The sequence below is a fragment of the Hyalella azteca genome, unplaced genomic scaffold, assembly GCF_000764305.2.
Source record: "Hyalella azteca isolate HAZT.00-mixed unplaced genomic scaffold, Hazt_2.0.2 contig1919, whole genome shotgun sequence".
NCBI lineage: Eukaryota > Metazoa > Arthropoda > Malacostraca > Amphipoda > Hyalellidae > Hyalella > Hyalella azteca.
In genome coordinates this window covers 30,960-49,161 of record NW_025932211.1, presented here as the reverse complement: position 1 = coordinate 49,161, position 18,202 = coordinate 30,960, and the positions used below count along the sequence as shown (strand labels likewise).

At 42.2% G+C, this 18,202-nt stretch overlaps 1 protein-coding gene across 2 annotated transcripts in view; it reads left to right on the top strand.

Annotated features, from left to right (window-relative positions):
• LOC108667262 (serine-rich adhesin for platelets) overlaps positions 1-12,280 on the top strand; it is a 25,387-nt gene extending 13,107 nt beyond the window's left edge. The window contains exons 2-11 of one of the 2 annotated variants that reach the window (XM_018154268.2): positions 1,446-3,256; positions 4,338-4,408; positions 7,443-7,677; positions 8,311-8,530; positions 8,667-8,748; positions 9,209-9,477; positions 9,855-10,001; positions 10,739-10,878; positions 11,391-11,501; positions 12,035-12,280. In XM_018154268.2, the coding sequence (XP_018009757.1) occupies positions 1,446-3,256; positions 4,338-4,408; positions 7,443-7,677; positions 8,311-8,530; positions 8,667-8,748; positions 9,209-9,477; positions 9,855-10,001; positions 10,739-10,878; positions 11,391-11,501; positions 12,035-12,181 (3,233 nt within the window). In that variant the 3' untranslated portion in view covers positions 12,182-12,280. Of the gene's footprint in view, positions 1-1,445; positions 3,257-4,337; positions 4,409-7,442; positions 7,678-8,310; positions 8,613-8,666; positions 8,749-9,208; positions 9,478-9,854; positions 10,002-10,738; positions 10,879-11,390; positions 11,502-12,034 lie in introns of both variants that reach the window. The other variant, XM_018154269.2, reaches the window with a different exon arrangement.
• The last annotated feature ends 5,922 nt before the right edge of the window (positions 12,281-18,202 follow it).

The window sequence follows — 18,202 nt, the reverse complement described above, 5'->3', positions numbered from 1 at the left end:
CTGCTGCTGTTGTACGCTGCTGCTGCTGCTGTTGTACGCTGCTGCTGCTGCTGGTGCTGCTGCTGCTGCTGCTGCTGTTGCTGCTGCTGCTACTGGTGCTGCTATTGCTGCTGCTGCTGCTGCTGCTATTGCTGCTGCTGCTATTGCTGCTGCTGCTATTATACGTCTAACCAACCTCCTGTCACTCTACTGCTGGCATTCCTCAACGACTGTTGTGCATTGTACTATTTACGGATAAATGCTACGTTCAATTCATCCAACGTTTTGGCACATGTAATCATTAAAACTATTCTAAATTTAACTTCTTTGTCTATTTAATGGTCGATTTTATCAATTAATGGTTGATTATCAATTCATCACACGTAATAAACTTTTTATGTACGATACGATACTCGCGTATCGCCTGTGTAGTGCTACACGGTAAGCTTTTACTCATTTAACAGCACAAGGTGACGTGGCTCAGTGCAAGACTTACGGTCACCGTAAGAGAGCATTCCTCGCAGTGCAAGACTTACGGTCANACGCGCTTTTTGACATATATCGACTAGTACTAGTGTAACGAAACGAGGCACTGAAATTGAACGTTTAATTTTTGATTGTGGCATGTAAATAGGAATTATTTTGACACCGAAACATTATACGTATTGCTCATTATTATGGTTACACTAGATGATTTTGATTACGGTATCGATCTGCATGGTTATCGGACGCTGATATGCCGACCAAATATGTTGATATGCCCAAAAAAACTTAACTGCTTTCAACTCGCATTTCAATTTTGCTTGTCCATGTTCAACTCCAGGCTCAGTATGACGCACTTTAATTCACAGCGTTTAAGTGATTATCACTTCCGAGTGATGTAAATAGGCAAGTTTTTCAATCTTCTTGAAATTTCTTTTGACGTGATTCGCTTCGAATTCATCTGTGTCGGTTCATCAAGGCCAGATAATCAATTATTGAAAATATATAATTAATGTAGTGGTTACAATATTGATTTAGCCACGTTGGCCAGTCGCCCATTCTTGACCACCGGTCTCCTTGCTAATTTTGACAAGAATTTTTACCGCCAGTTGCGGTTTCGAACCTTCATTATGCTGCTCCAATCCTAGTGATCTGCTCCAATAGTTACTACGTTTGTGGGCCGTGCCGGTATAAAGGTCGTTCCCTATTTCTGCCTTATATCTTCATGTACGGTTTTGTCACCTAAAATAATCTATTGCTTTTTGGTATTTTGTCCAAATTTCTTTTCCTACAATTGTTTACTTACAGTCATCGTACTTGGAGTGGAACGAGTTGGATTCTTCCGTTACTCAACAAGAGTGGAAATATCACTAACCTACACTAACTTTTAAGATTGGTGTAGGTTACTGATAAAGTGTTCTCACTAAAGTACGATTGAATTAGTTGTTTGTAATGCAATTCTTAACATGATTGTATTTTTTCAGGCAAGGACGTGTTGTGCGGTCAAGCCCTGGATCTGAACAGGAAAGACAGCCTCATCACACCTACCACGACGTCCACGACCAACACGACCACCTCCACTCACATTATCTCGACCACTACCACTTCTGGGGGATCTCTTCATAACAACAGCGGCTCCAACAACCTCCTCAACAACAACAACCAGCTTAATAGTGACCACCACAGCGGCGGCGGCGGTTCGTCCACTCCAGGTCTTCGTTTCCAGTCTACTAGTTTGGACAGTTCGAACAGTTCCAGTGGAGGTCGTTCGCTCCTGTGCACTTCCAGCGGATCTTCTCATAAATCCAGCTCTTCTTCACCTCTTTCACTTAATTCCATAAAAGCTGCGTGGAAGTCCCTTACTTCCATTACGTCTTCTTCATCATCGTCTTCTAAGTTACCTCATCTGGAACGTCAGTCTGACTCTGGTCATTCTCCGGGATCTTCAGGCAGCGGCGGACAACAAGCATCAGGGCACTCGAGCCAACAAGACTACCGTTACACTCAAGTGCCGACATCGTCTGCTTCAGCGCTCCACATCCTTGCTAACAAGCGACACAAGGACAATAGTAGCTCCTCTAGCCAGCATCAGAGCTTGCACAATACCCACATCTATCTCACTCCTGCATCACGCTCCTACACCCACCCGCATCGTTCTCCCTTGCAACCAGCACCAACATCTCACATTCACCACAACCACGGTCATCACCAGCATTTGCCTGGTTCTAGCCACCACATTAGTTCGTCTTTTAGAGCCACATTATCATCACATACATCAAGATCGAGTAACTTCTCAGGCAGCTCCGTGTCTCGAGCCACAGGCGAAGCTCTCACTCTCGCCAAGTGTCTACGGAAGCATCGAGAAAAGCAACAAAAAATCCACGAGCAAGCGCTCACTCGCAAGTCAAAGTCAGACAATGCCTTGCAGAAAATAGGCGTCAATCTCAAGTCGCAGAGTGATCAGAACCTGCACAAAGTTTGGCTGGTGGGCACCGGGGGAAGTCAAGCGAGTTGCTGTGTCACCAACAACTCCATCTTCAGCACCGTACAGCTCTCGGGAGGTAGCGGCGACAGCACTGCCAGCGTCGCAAGCAGCAGCAACAGCAACAGTTCTTACAGGAAGAAGAGAAGAAAATTGTTAGGTACAATAGGAATTGAAGAGGAGATCAGAAGAAGAGAAGAGCAAGAAGAGAGAGAAGAGAGAAGTCGTTCCTTGGAGCGCCATCACGGTCAGCGCATAAGCAGTAGCAGCAGCAGCAGCGGCTCACGACGGCACACCAGAAGCTTGGAAAGGAACCACAAATTTCGTGTTGATTTACGGCACCTCATCCCCTCACCGCCTCTGTGCCCTCATCTCGAGCCCATCCCTCCCGACCATCAGGCTCCCTCACCTCCCACTCACACGGCCCCCTTCATCCCCCACTCTAGCAGCACGAGCGGTAGCAGCAGTTGTTCCCAACAAAGCTTCAGCCCGTGTATCGCCTCACCCTCGTTGGGGAGCTACCCTTCCTCAAGTGGCGGCAGCAACACATATTCCCCGACACCCCACGACACACTCGCAGTGGGACACTCTCGTCTGGCGTGTCTGACTGCGACAGCTGGCAATCTGCTGAGCAACAGCTGGTGCAGCAGCAGCAGTGGCAGCAGTTCCTCAGGCGCCAGCAGCTGTGGAGTCGAGGGTAAGATCACCATGGAGGCTGGGGCGACCGGCGGCTCCTTCATCAACAAGCCTGCGAGGGGCTGGCTCCATACCGACACGCAGCTCGCCGACGGCTCCATCACCTACGCCGTCAGGGTGAGTCTTGGTCTTGTACCGTCCTCTGCCTTCAAATAACGTTATTGTAACGTCAAATGCCAGTTGGGTTATGTCGTCAGGAATACAAGGCACAAAAGAGTCGTATGTTAAGTGAGTCTGTATAGCGTCCTCTGCCTTGAAATAACTTTCAATCAAGAACGTAATTCTAACGTCAAATATCGGCTGGGTGATGTCCACAAAAATGGGGACAACAGAGTTAGGTTACTTAGGTATATGTTAAGAGTGAAGCTGCCTTTGTACCTTCCACTGAGTAACTTCCCTCAGAGCAAAGAAGGTTGAAATAAGGTTCAAGCAATAACGTTATTTGAGCTTCAAATGCCAGGTGGATTGTGTCGTGAAGAATGTGCGCTTACAAACGGGTCATCTGTTGTGTCAGAGGATTGATTACCTAGACATTGAGTGATAAACAGAGTGATGCGCGCTGCATTTCTGTTGCAAAATATTGCTGATAATATTCGTATTGTTCTTCCAATTACTGGTCAGGACTCCATGTTAAATTCAACAGGGATCAACAAACTCGAGTGAAGTGTTTCGGGACTCTAAAGAAATTACATGGAATATTTTTTAGTCTGCTTGTTGCTATTTGTTAACGATTAAAATCATTTGTTCTATGAATAGAAACCTTTATTATATGTACAGCACTACGATTATTTGTAAATCCTGGTCTTTCGCTGAAAATATAAACTCAAAGTCTTTCTTCTCTGACTGTCACAAAAATTGCAGTTTCACGTCATTTGAATAAATATAAATGACGAGGGCGCCAAGCAAATTCACCATAGCTTCGTCGAAAACGTGCATGTTGGAGCATATAGACATGGCATTTTCTTTACTTATTAATTCCTGGCAAACTCGTTATTTAAGCAGATATATGTAATAATAATAATGATATATTTAATGAGTATCTGGAGCTTACAGACTTTGCAAATTTGATTGGCATTTTCTTTACTTATTAATTCTCGGTAAACTTGCTATTTAAGCAGGTATATTTAATAATAATAATGATATATTACACGAGTATATGGATGTACTATGATGTTGATGTGTTGTGTTGGTGCTGCAGTACATCGGGTGTCTGGAGGTCAACACGTCCATGAAGTCCCTCAACTTCGACACGCGCTCCCTCATCGCCAAGTGAGTCTAAAGCAATGAATATTAAAGTGAGTTTAGCCATGAATATTATTCACCTATTGATTTCGTCTCGAAGCGCTATATTATACTCTCTATTTATTTCGTATATTTTATTCGAAGTAAATAGGTTGATATTCTATTTGAATATCAGCCTACTTATTCCGACTCAATATGCTCTATTCATAGGTACTCTTTTGGCATAAATATAAGCGCTTATGTTTCGTCTCCATTCTCTTAAAGGATCAGATTTTATAATAAATAGGATTCTCCATCCCAATAAGATCTTCTCCATCCCAATGTCTTTGACATTGCAAGCGACTAAATCGTTCATTGAGACTTCAACAATTGAGTTGTTTATCTACAAACTGAATTTTAGTGACTAACATTTCGCAACTAAGGACCGCAGGGTATGTGGGTTGCCCTGACCTGTATCACATAAGTACATTGTACAGTACTTCTAGGAGTCTCGCTCCCGCAATTCGTTACCGAGGCTGTCTCATAAGCAGCAGCAGCGGCGACGTCTGCGTAACAAGACGTGACGAATTGCCTCTTGTGGCGCTCAGCTCTGCCTTGTGGCGTTGTGGCTGTGGCGCTGCCACCTCACTTGTGGCGCTACCACCTTGCCTGTGGCGCTGCCACTTTACCAGTGGCGCTGCCACCTCGCTTGCGGCGCAGTGGCTGTGGCGCTGCCCCCTCGCCTGTGGCGCAGCCACTTTGCCTGTGGCTCAGGCGATGGCTCTCTCACAAATGCCGTGGCGCTGCCACTGCGCTAGAGCCATTTTGTTTGCAACTGCTGCTCGATGTATGCGTCGAATTTATTTTGACTTTACGGAAAATAGCGATCAAGTCTCCTGCTTCATGAGAATAAAACCGATATAGTCCAAGCCCCAGGTTATATATGAAATTAGTGAAAGGGTATTGTTTTTTTATTTAAAATAAATAGTCGTCCAAATGATTTCGGACGACTTTTTTTATTCCATCCAATTGATAAGTATCAATTGAATTAAAATTCTATTGATACTTGTTCATCGAATTGACATCGGATGCTAGCGTAGGTCGCGAGAACTGCTCTTGGCTGGGGGACATTTGTGTCTCGGCAAAATTGTTAGTCTCTGACATCAAGAATGTTAACTAATGCAGTAAATGCAGCGTACAAGTTGTGTTGCGAACAACCTCTAACTAGAACTTGAGAGGGCAAGAGTGTCGGTGTGAATATCATTAAGGGACGAGTGTACTAATGGGCACGTCACTAGCGGGCACGTCACTAGTGGGCACGTCACTAGCATGCGAGTGTGCCGGTGGTGACCTGACAATTGACGTGGACGTGGCAGCAGCTGCGGCGTCGGCGCGTCTATTGCAGGCTTCCTCCCTTGTTGACGTGCATCCTATCCCACGCTGCACTCTGTCCCTGTCCCTGTCTCTGTCCCGGCCCTCTCACGGCTCTGTCTCTGCCCTCTCACGGCTCTGTCTCTGCCCTCTCACGGCTCTGTCCCTGTCCCTCTCACGGCTCTGTCTCTGCCCTCTCACGGCTCTGTCTCTGCCCTCTCACGGCTCTGTCTCTGCCCTCTCACGGCTCTGTCTTCTCACAGCTCTGTCTCTGCCCTCTCACAGCTCTGTCTCTGCCCTCTCACGGCTCTGTCTCTGCCCTCTCACAGCTCTGTCCCTGTCCCTGTCTCTGTCCCGGTCCTCTCACAGCTCTGTCCCTGCCCTCTTACCCCACTCGGTCTCTGCCCTCTCACCACACTCGGTCTCTGCCCTCTCACCACACTCGGTCTCTGCCCTCTCACCACACTCGGTCTCTGCCCTCTCGCCACACTCGGTCTCTGCCCTCTCACGGCTCTGTCTTTGCCCTCTTACCACACTCGGTCTCTGCCCTCTCACGGCTCTGTCTCTGCCTTCTCACGGCTCTGTCCCTGTCCCTCTCACAGCCTCTGTCTCTGCCCTCTTACCTCACTCGGTCTCTGGCTCTCTGCCCTCTCACTTTCTTTTATTTGTATCTCTACCGTCGAACTTCTCTCTCTGTTTCTGTCTCCTCTCCACTTTCAATCTCTTCCTTGTTACCTCCATCTCCGTCTCTGCCTCCTCGCCCCTTACTTGATTTTCTCCCTTCCCTCCCCTTCTTTATGCATCACAATTGTAACTGTCATCACAATAGTGACTGCCAGCACGACAGTGATCGTCATATCTTGGTACAGATGGAGAAAATAGAGCGCTACAATCGTGTAGGATCATTTATTGTCACTATTTCGACATTCTGACCTGCACACTCAACACGACATGTGGTCCATGATCTCATGATCAATGATTGATCATGAGGCTACGCTAGACCGCTCCTGAGCTTGCGTCCATTCATTATTCGCTATGTTAACGAAAGCCTGACGTCTTATCTACAACGTATCGCGCAATGTTCTTATTGATGTAGATTGTAGAACCTAATTTACATTTACATTCCTGCGTTTTTTTTTTTTTTTTTGCGGGGGAAATATTTAATGCTTGAAATTGTCTAAAATCGTGAGAATTATTTTCTTAGCTTGCATTAAATTATCCAGGTTACCACATTTATGTGCATTTTTATTTGAATTTATCTGGTCATGGAACAAGAACTAAACCCTCCGCTTATTGTTTTCATCCTAACTGCGAGCTTACTTTAGCCCATATTGTACTATATATTGTAACTTATATACTAACATGTATAACTTATATGGTATGGTATGTTGTATGGTAACTTGTAGGATTGAGATAGTAGCGTAAGTTGTATTAGATGCCTTTTGCATACTCTTGAACCATAATAGTCGATAAGGTAGCACCAACATTCTATAGTATGATCTATTTGCAATCCATGAGTTCTTGTCGGAAACATTAAGCTATCATGCATGCGCTCGAAATAATGTTATCATTAAAAATCGGTTTTTCGGTATTGTCAATGTGTGGGCGCGTATTCTGCTCGTCTGAAGACCTACAAAATTAATATAAATTTGAAAATTATCCTTGTCAATCTTGCAGAGAATGCAGCTGCTAACTCTTATCAATCCTGCAGAGAATGCATCAGCCGAGTGTGTGAGGCGGCTGGTCTTAAGACCGCAGACCGGCGTCGTAAGACCACCAAGACCATAGGCCGTATCCTGGGCGAGAGCCCTCTGATGCAACACGCTGGCAGCAACGTTACCCTCGCCATCACGAGCGCAGCCCTCAAACTAGCGCTGCTCGACACCGGTGCCCTCATCGCCCACCACGACATGCCTAACATCTCCTTCGCCAGCGGCGGCGATCCTGTGAGTCAGGGTTTTTTCATTTGTTAGGGTACGCACACAGTGAAAGCAGGTTTGCCTGCGCTAGCAACCTGCTCCAACCTGCCACAAGAATGAACATAGGTTAATAATGTAAGTGTTCACAGTGAAAACCTGTACGAACAGGCTTCTGTATTCTATGGTTTCAGGCGCCAGCCTGAGCAGGTTACCAGCACGCTGGCAACCTGCTTTCACTGAGTGCGTACCCTTAGGTCCATATTTGTTTGGTTCACTTGTTTACACATATGGGGCCAGTCTAAATTGATCCAAGCATTCACTACATTCACATACGGAGCCTATTTCAATAAATGCGTCATTGGCTCGTATTGGCTATTTACGTACCAAAACTTGGACCTGTTATTGCATCATATCTTGCTTAAGAATGCGTAGCGGCTGATTTCTTGTCTCTGATTGGTGGGTTTATCAAGGAATCAATAAATTTGGCGAATGGTGTAACGAAATCGTAAGTAATTTTGATGGTAATGCCCTTGTTCGCTGGTATTAATGACCGTTGACGCTATTTCAACCCCCTTTTGTTTACATGGTTTACATGCCCCACAAGACAATCCGAACTTTTTATCCTTGAGACCTCCTTCGTTCACGGCCCTTACCCCACAGGACACCCTGGACTTCATCGCGTACGTGGCAAAAGACTGCAGGTATGGACGCGCCTGCTTCGTGCTGGAGTGTGGGGGCGGTCAGGCGCAGAACGTCATCACCAGCATAGGCCAGGCTTTCGAGCTTCGTTTTAAAGAATATCTCAAGAAAACTCCACAGACGCAGGCCGGTGTTACCGCGGGTGTTGGAGCACTCACTTCTAACGCCTCCAACGTTCCTGGTGCCAACGGCAGCATCCAGAACCTCAACCATAATGTGCAGGCGCAGCCTGGCGTCAGCTACACAACTGTCAGCAAAGACAGGCGAGTTGGTAGTCTTCATAACTGGCCAAAATTCTAACGCCTCCAACGTTCCTGGTGCCAACGGCAGCATCCAGAACCTCAACCATAATGTGCAGGCACAGCCTGGCGTTAGCTACACAACTGTCAGCAAAGACAGGCGAGTTGGTAGTCTTCATAACTGGCCAAAAACTTATCCATTTTCTTTCATTCTAATGTCATAGGTTTTTTAGATGATGGTAAAGCTTCCGTTTATAGCAAACGCGTCGCACCATGCTTTATTTTCGTTCTAACGTTTTACTGAGCATATTTGGGAGTAACATCATCGTCTGATGATAACCTTTTTGTTTTGTATTTTGCGACAATAAATTTGCAACTTGCGATTGCATCAGTGTTTTAGATATTTTGACATTGACCCTATGTGCGACTTCGATGTTAAAATTTTAGACCACTGATGGCTTGATATTGCCACCCCGACAAGAATTGTCTCTCCTTCACGTCAATCTCATCGGAAGGGAAGAATTTCAGTCTTGCTTTTATGTCGCCAAATTCTTCTAATAGAATAAAATTGTAACTATCATGTAGTATAATAGAATAATTATTGTATGATATTATTACAGGTTACCTGGCAACGCTCGCAACGACGACCCAGAATACTATAACGACCTCCCTGGCAAAGTTCCTCCCGACATCATCCCTCCTTCGGGCCAGCCTCCTCCTGTGCCCCCCTTACCCTCGTTGTCCACCGCCCCCCTCAAAGTGAACAACGGGTGTGGGGGCGTGCAAGCTGCCCTCGCTGCCGAGGACAAATTCTGCAATAACAACAGAAGCTCTGACCTCACGGCCGGGCCTCCTGCTGGGGACGCCCCTCGACCGCCCTCCGCTGCAGGTACGACATCTCATTTCCTTAAAAGGCTATCAGAATCATACAATGTTGATGCAAGCAGGGAAACCTGGAAATTGTACCATCTTATCATAAGCAAGATGAAATGTAGTATGAATAACATTTTTCACTGCATAGGTGATGAAATATAGTTCACTGACCAATATTCGGTAGGAGTAGTACCTACGAATGACATTTTTTACTGCAGAGGTGATAAAATATTGTTTACTGACCAATTTTTGGTATGAGAAATCTTGACTGACGCTCGTTCATGTTATTTATGACCAAAGGTATGCCTGGACTACCACTCATTGATCTTATCAATGATAATAAATATGAGTAGATGATTCATCTCATCACTCATTGGTTATATTGACGCTCAGGAGTGGGTAACCTGATCGACCTGAGCAACGGAGGGCTGGAGGGCAGCGTCGCGCAGGAGCCTGAGTACGTCAACGACGCCGTCATCAAGCAGAGCCAACAGGCGGCCGCCGATAAGACGACCATAGCCAAAGATCCTTTCGATATGCGTGAGTTGAGACTAATTCAACTTATTGTAACTAGTGACAGTTTTTTGTAAATTGTACCGCTAGTTTCACGGATTAGAAGTAACTTCTTTTTCCCATGGATTGAAATTAGCGCCATTTATGTATCGATATATCTCAAGGATGATACTAAGTAACTATGCATGTTTACACAACATTTATTTGGTGTGTTATTATTCATTAATGTATCCATACATGACAAGGGTGAATATAACTATTTCCCATGGGGAGAAAAATTCGTGTCATTTATGTATCGATATATCTCACGGATGATACTAAGTACCTATGCATGTTTATACAACATTTATTTGGTGTGTTATTATTCATTGATGTATCAATACATGGCAAGGATGAATATAACTATTTCCCATGGATTGAAACCTGCGTGTCATTTATGTATTGATATATCTCAAGGATGGTACTAAATAACTATGCATGTTTACACAACATTCATTTGGTGTGTTATTATTCATTAATCTATCCATACATGACAAGGGTGAATATAACTATTTCCCATGGATTGAAACCAGCGTCATTTATGTATCAATATATCTCATGGATGATACTAAATAACTATGCATGTTTACACAGCATTCATTTGGTGTGTTATTATTATTTATTTATAATAAATTATTAATTTTGAATAAATATTAAAATAATATTATTTATTTATAATAATACATGACAAGGATGAATATAACTAACTAAGTAAGATGTTACAGAGCCGTTCAGCGCGACGCTGAGCCACCTGGACGCTACGACGCCCAAGAGTTTGTCCCTCCAGCAGCGCCTGCAGCTCGCACAGGAGCTCTGGTACCACGGCCCCATCAACAGGAAGCAGGCCGAGGACCTACTCAAGCAGGTGACCTGCTAGGTCTTCTTGTGGTCTGCTGGGCCTGCTTGTGGCCTGCTTGTGGTCTGTTGGGCCTGCTTGTGGTCTGCTGGTTCTGCTTGTGGCCTGTTAGGCCTGCTTGTGGCCTGTTAGGCCTTCTTGTGGTCTGTTAGGCCTGTTTTGCCTAAGCATAACGTTTGTTTTTTAAGCATAACCTTTGATTGCCTTTCATTTTATTGTTCCGCGCAATCATTGATTTTGATTTCTCATTATATTATTATTGTATTCGACTCACTTGATGTGTTATGACTCCTTATTATATTACTATTATTATTATTGTTATTACATTGGTGTCACTTTACATTTTGATTACTTATTATGTCATTGTTTTTAGCACATTTTCTCATTATGGAAAAAAGGCGCTATTGTGCTCGCCATGTCCGTCTGTCTGTCCGTCCGTGACTTCACGTTTTCGTCGACGAGAAAATGCGCTCTCTGTCACTCACTGCAGTGAGTACTGAGTTATTTTTTTTAATGTACAGGACGGAGATTTCCTGGTGCGCGAGTCCCAGGGCACGGCGGGGCAGTTCGTCCTCACGGGCATGCAGAACAGCGTCAAGAAACATCTGCTGCTCGTCGACCCCAACGGAGTTGTGAGTTCCAAGCTAGATTTTACTCACGCCTCGTGCATTTATGGTTGTTTTACATACGCCTCGTGCATTTTTGGTCGTTTTACACACGCCTTATACATTTTTCGCTTGTTTTTCATACGCCTTATGGGTTTTTGCTCTGGCAGAGTTTCTATTTGTTTTTTCCTTACGTTTCATGCATTTTTACTTTGGCAGATGTTCGAGTAGGTTCACGGTCGATGTATATATTCTTGGGAAAGGCATCATTTTAGTCATTTTTGAAATGTTTTTAATTAATGCTCAATTTAACATATGCTAGATGGTTTTTATCTTAAGAAATTCTTGAATTTAACCTCGCTGGATGATTTCTTGTAGGTATAAATTTTAAATTTTACTCACGCTACATGGATTCAGTTGTGACAAGCACAGAATTTCCCTCATGCTAGGCTTGTTTCACCTTTGCAAACCGACCACAATTTCCACCAAATTAATTTAATTTAATTTTAATTAATTTACAACGTATTGTTTCATTGATATTTTATTACCCGGGTGATCAGGTGCGCACGAAATGCCAGACATTCTCGAGCGTGTCTCACCTCATCAACTACCACCGAGACAACGAGCTGCCCATCGTCTCCGCTGAGTCTGCGCTCGTCCTCAGGAACCCTGTCATCAGAAGAACTACTCCGCCGAACCCTCGGTAAAGGCTGCTTGGTCTTATGCCTCTGGCGATCTTTTCAATACGCTCTAGAATTACTCTACCCCATCACTCTGGCACTGCAACTCTGCAGTGATCTTCATACATCACTGCAACAGTGCAGTGAATTTCACACTTTACTGTAACACTGCAGTGAACTTCACTGCAACGCTGCAGTGAACTTCACTGCAACGCTGCAGTGAACTTCACTGCAACGCTGCAGTGAACTTCATACATCACTGCTCCATTGCAGTGAACTTCACACTTTACTGTAACACTGCAGTAAACTTCACTGCAACAGTGCAGTGAACTTCACTGCAACAGTGCAGTGAACTTCATACTTCACTGCACCATTGCAGTGAACTTTACACTTAACGGCCGCAGAAACTTGCCTTCAACTGAAAATTTTTTCGGCGATGGCCAAAATTCAATGAAAAATGTATCTTTTGCTCTGAAAATGTACCTATGTTTTAGAAATTACTTTGCCAACTCGCTCCGCACTTTATTTATATCCACAAAGAGTCTCAAACTATGTGTAGTGTTTGCCAAGTAATAATGATACTTGTTCATTTAACTCTGCTTCATGAAACGCGAAAAGTCGTATTTTCTTACTAATGTGAGCTTCTTTCTTCTTTGCTTCAACTTATTGCAATCACACGGAATTCATTTGCGCTGAAGCAATTCTTGTTTTAAATTTGTCCTGGCATTTTTGACGAAGTGGTGTGGAAGTGATGACCGTGAGTGGATTATTGCGTCAAGTAATGAGGACTAAAGAAACTGATAGCGCAATTTTAATATGATTTTGTTCAAGTGTTTCGTCAGTTGGTAGTTCCGCTCTGTCGCGACCGCATTGAGTGTAATGTTGCTTCAGTTGGCATCGATGTAATATTTTGTAAACGATTATTCTATGGAGTACACACTGCGAATCATAAAGCTCTTAATTTATTTATTTCTTCTGATTGACACTTCTTTCCAAAGGCCAGAATGCATCATATTTAATTTACAATTTGTTCACTTTGATCGAATAGGGCACATATAAGGAAGACCGGTATATAATTGTACCCTTTAAAACACTATCATTGTTTTCACCATCAAAAATTCGCCGTTTTTTATCAGAGAAAATGTTTACTCTCATGAGAAATTGCGATTTTTTTGTCTGTTTTCTTTGTTCTTAAATTCTTGATGAATTTGGGATTTAAGCAATCAACTGATCATAATGTTTTTTACCATCTGTTAGATTATCAATTTCTTTCCTTGATTTTTAGTTTGGCTTTTATGTTTGATTAAAAAATAAGTTGATTTTAGCTTTCATTTCTATAATTGTTTGGTGCAAGCGACTTAGATCTCAGGTCCCACTGCCTATTGGATTTTTTCAGAGATTTCATAAGAAATAACGTTAAGAAAATTCGACATTATAAAGATGAAGAGATAAAGAGACAAATGTTCGGGAGGATGATAACTTTATGGAATTGTTTTGATAATTTATTGCTGTGTATTAATCACCATTTCTTCTTATCATCAACTTCATCACAAGTTGCAAGTTTATAGTTCGCGTAACTGGATTCAAATAATTTGTCGCCGCTGACTCCTTTGTTTCCATGAATACATTTTTGTCTTGAAAAATTAACAGGAACTGCCAATTTAAATTACCATTGTAGCCAATGTTGCGACGGAGTAAAAGATATGTTGACGTGTATATTGACGTATTTGACGTGCATATTGACCGCACGAATAACGTCATGACCAGACTTGAGTTCTGAAGCTATTAACGACGTAATATTTTACATTGACTTGTACCATATTGTACACACGCAACACAAGCTGAGCCTGTCCAGATCGGGACGTATTGTAATTATTTGCCCGCTCATAGTTACGTCCAATTAACCATCTATTAGCGAAACTCATATTTACAAATTCTGGCCCATTAATATTTAAGTTTGAGCTTCGCCAAATCCATCTTAGTTTTGTGATCCATCGTACGTTGTCGTTGTAATCAATGTATTTCTAAGAGGCTATATGCATGGTCAGGCCCATTGATGAATACTAGGGTAAATCTCTCGTAATTTTGTTATTGTTTCAACTATTTCATAGGTAGTGTTGTAATTTACTCTATAATCTAATATTTTTCCATAGCGTTTGATTTGTGCCTTTATTTTTAGTGATTCAAATGGTAGGAAAATATTTTGTCAAGTTCTGAACACGTCCACGTGGCGGTTACCTCTTTTAGGTAGCGTCTTGTTGACAGAACTTCGTATGTGTGCGCTCCAAACCTGCAAATGTTAATGACTTGGTTCAATATTGTACATGAAATAATGAGAATCGACTGAAAATTTTTAGATTTGAAATTCAGTTTTACGAAATAAAGCGAAATGTACAATGCACTTATGGTGAAGCGCAATATCATAACCTGTAAAGTGCAATACTTTTATTGCTTACGAGTGTATGTACACCCTTTTAAAGCCGAATTTCTTATTTAATTGTGATGTACCGTGTTCTAGTCGTGTTATATTTCTGCTGTTGTTATTTTCATCATAACGACATGACAGATGTAACGCGACTCAGTGGATGCATTTTGCGTGTGTTTATGTGAGGTAAGGGACGAGTGTTGCAGTGTTATCGTGACGCTCGTAACTTGAGTGAAGTGAATTATTGAATGTCGGAGGTGAAATGAGATGTATGGTATGCGAGCGCGTACGTTGGAGATGCCAAATTAAATTGGATGTTATTCTTATTAAGGAATTATTATCTTTCGTGCCTATAAAAATGCACATGTGTTCTGCAACGCAGATAGAGTAAAAAAAAAATAAAAGTATCTTGACGAGGTTATGCCAGTTTTTAATGAAAAAACAATTTTAACTGCAAACAAATAAATCAATTAGAGACTACATCTTGTTGTTGACGAATGGATTTATACATGAAGTTAGCGCTTGTGTAATTAAGGTGCGAGTGGAGGGTAATAATCCACAAGTCATCGTGTCATATTATGTAGGTAAAGAGAACGATTATATTTATGTAGGGTATCGTTGTTAGCTACTACTAGAGATGCTATTATAAATAATATCTTGCCATTATTTTGGGAAGGTGATCATACGCTGGTTAAAGCGTGCCTCCTCTTGGGTCCCTGGGCTCTAGAGGACGGCTGGGTTGGGAGGAGGCCTTTGTGCTATCTCTAAGTAGGCCCAAGATATGTTACGGGATTCGATATTATCATAATCATTCTACAACCATCATTGCGTCATCTGTGTACGTTGAACATTCTTCATGCTGGTCATCATTATTATCTTCAGTTTGTCGTAAAGTATTTTACCCTATCGTTATAAATCAAAACCTTATCGTGTAACATACACTTTGTTCTTCATGATCACCTCCTTTTTTTGTCTGTCGTTGACGTTAAGTTTTTGAAATTATATTCTTCACGGTTATTTTGCACTCCATTAAATAGATCTTAGTTAATGCAATTTCTATACAAACTAATACTTTTCAAAGCTTGATCAAAATTGGGCATGAAATTTGGTAACAAGCTTAAAACTTAGCCCTACTTCTGGCGAGCTCCCGTCCTCGACTGATAACTCTCTTCATTTGATATTCGTGATGTTGACATAAATCTTAAACGTTAGTGCGCTGGACCATATTTTGTATTGCAATACTTGGGGAAATAAAGGATGGGGGAGTTCTCACTTATACGAGAAATGTGGGATAATAAACATGAAGATTTGTAATAAATCGTGCATTTTTCCTGCGCTATCTGAAATGTTCTCTATTACTTCATGGCCATATATGGAGTCGCATCAATTAGTTCGCACGTCTTGGACGTGTCTTTTGTTCACGAATTTAAATCTAAAGCAATTGAAGATTCTAAATGGCTTATTTTGAATACCATAATTATCAGTGTATGTGAATAGCAGTCTTATATCTTAAGAATTCTAAATAAAGTATGATTGATTCCTGGAATTCTTGACCTTTTCTTTTATTGACGGATGCTCTGCCCCGGTCTGCACAGTCTGTAAATGTTTTCATCAGCCGTATTGCCACAATATAATTTATCAGTTTCAGCGTTTATTAGGTCATAGGCCTGTCGCCAATTCTTAACATTGCACACCATCCACAGCATGTTGCGGGCTTGAACTCGCAACTCACTGCTCTAATTCTGCTTTGTTTAACCGCCCGGCCTCCTTGCCGATTCTGACCAAAAACTGTCGCACAGAGCTGGGATCGAACCCGCACCTCTCTGCTTCAATCTTGGTACTCTGAACTTTAACCACTGGGCCCCCTCAAGGGGGACTTCTGACTAGTGTCTGTTCTCGTCAGAAGTCCTATGGGATTTCGCGCTCCAAGGGGGCTTGTTCCTGAGCGCCCCACCGCTGAGCTTGCGGTGTCTGACTGCTGGTCTCAGTTGTGGGGTTAAGTTTTTATGTAGGTAGGATTCTTTACATTTCCCTTCTCTGTCTCTCGTGCGTGCGTCCGACGTCCCGTGTAAGCGACCTCTTGTTCGAGTGTCTTAGTTTCTGTTGCTTTTCTCCTGTCCCTCCTTTTCACTTCGTCTTTGAGATGCTAACGCTGCTTCCTTGGAGCCAGCTTCAACGGGCTGGACAATTGAGATCTTCCGCCCTTTGTGGGCGATGATTAATTTGAGATATTGAATAATTGAGACCCTCCGCCTCGCTGGCGATGTTACATTTTGACCTCCGGTGCGAAATGGCGTGATAGCTGGAGCGCTAGCAAACCATTCTATTACTACTACTACTAAACACTGGGCCACCCTGCCGATCACCTGTCATGGTAGCGATACATAGCAACCTTCATTTGTGGTTAACTTGAATTGCTCGCACATCATTCAAACGTAAATTTCCCTTATTTTGGTGGTACGGCGCTGTTAATGAAGGTCCAAAGTTAGGAAGGAAGCCAGTAAAGGTGGTGTTGTCGATGCCTCGAGCAACGTGAAGACAATTTCATGTGGACCACTGGGAAAGTATTGTGAAGTTTTTACATTGTGTTACATTTACAATTAGCGATAAATTTATTCGCCATTTTCTATTTGTTTGGTACATTGGTGTGAATAAAAGTTTTTATTTTTCATCGCAAATATTCATTCAAAATCCGTTCAATATGCCATTATAACTCTCTTACTTTTGTGTATCAATTTGTTTACTCAATTCATTTCATTTACTGTAAAATAAATTGCTTCTCTTGAATAAATATAATCATGTTTTTCGTAATTACGTTCCTATATGAATTATAAATACAGAAATTCTAGTTTGATCTTGCTGTTATAGGCATTCAAGATTCAAGTAAATACTTGTTACCTAATTTATTGATTAAATGAAATGAAAAATAATTTCATTTATAATTTTCTCTGGAAAATGCAAGTTTAGTTAGGCTTTCGGATGTTTTAAAATAAAAACGGATCATGTTTTCGTTTACAAACCCGTACCTAGAGGAATAAAACCCAGATTCGAAAACAATATTTTTAAAATTTTTAAAGGCACGTCCAGTTTAGCTTAGCATGGTTCAACCTTGGAGCTTAGGATCCACCTTTTAGTAAATGCTTGGTAAGGCGATTTCACACCAACACATGGCATGGTCGGCGACTCATCAATCTCTGTNATGCGCGATCTTCAACAAACGTTTTGTTTATTTGTTTACATTACGATGTTTATGTTTTTTCTGCAAGATATTTTTGGCGGAAACGGTAAAGCAATGCGGATTGCGGAAGTTGAAAATTTTATGAAATGACATGTTTGCGAAGTGCAAACCACGATTTTTTAATCAAACAAAAATATTTGACATTCGAGCCGCGAGATTTCATACCTACTGAAATTATATGATATTAGAGCCGCAATATTTCAGACAAAAATAGGACTTTTCCAGACTAGAGAACCACTAGGTATAACAAATTGTATAACTTATTACTAGAGCATTGAAAATCAATTTAAAATTTTTAAAAGTACCTAATAAATCTGAGGGAAAGAATTCTTATTTAACTATTAGAGGAATAGAATCTTTTCTCTACCTAGGAGGCTAGGCAGGC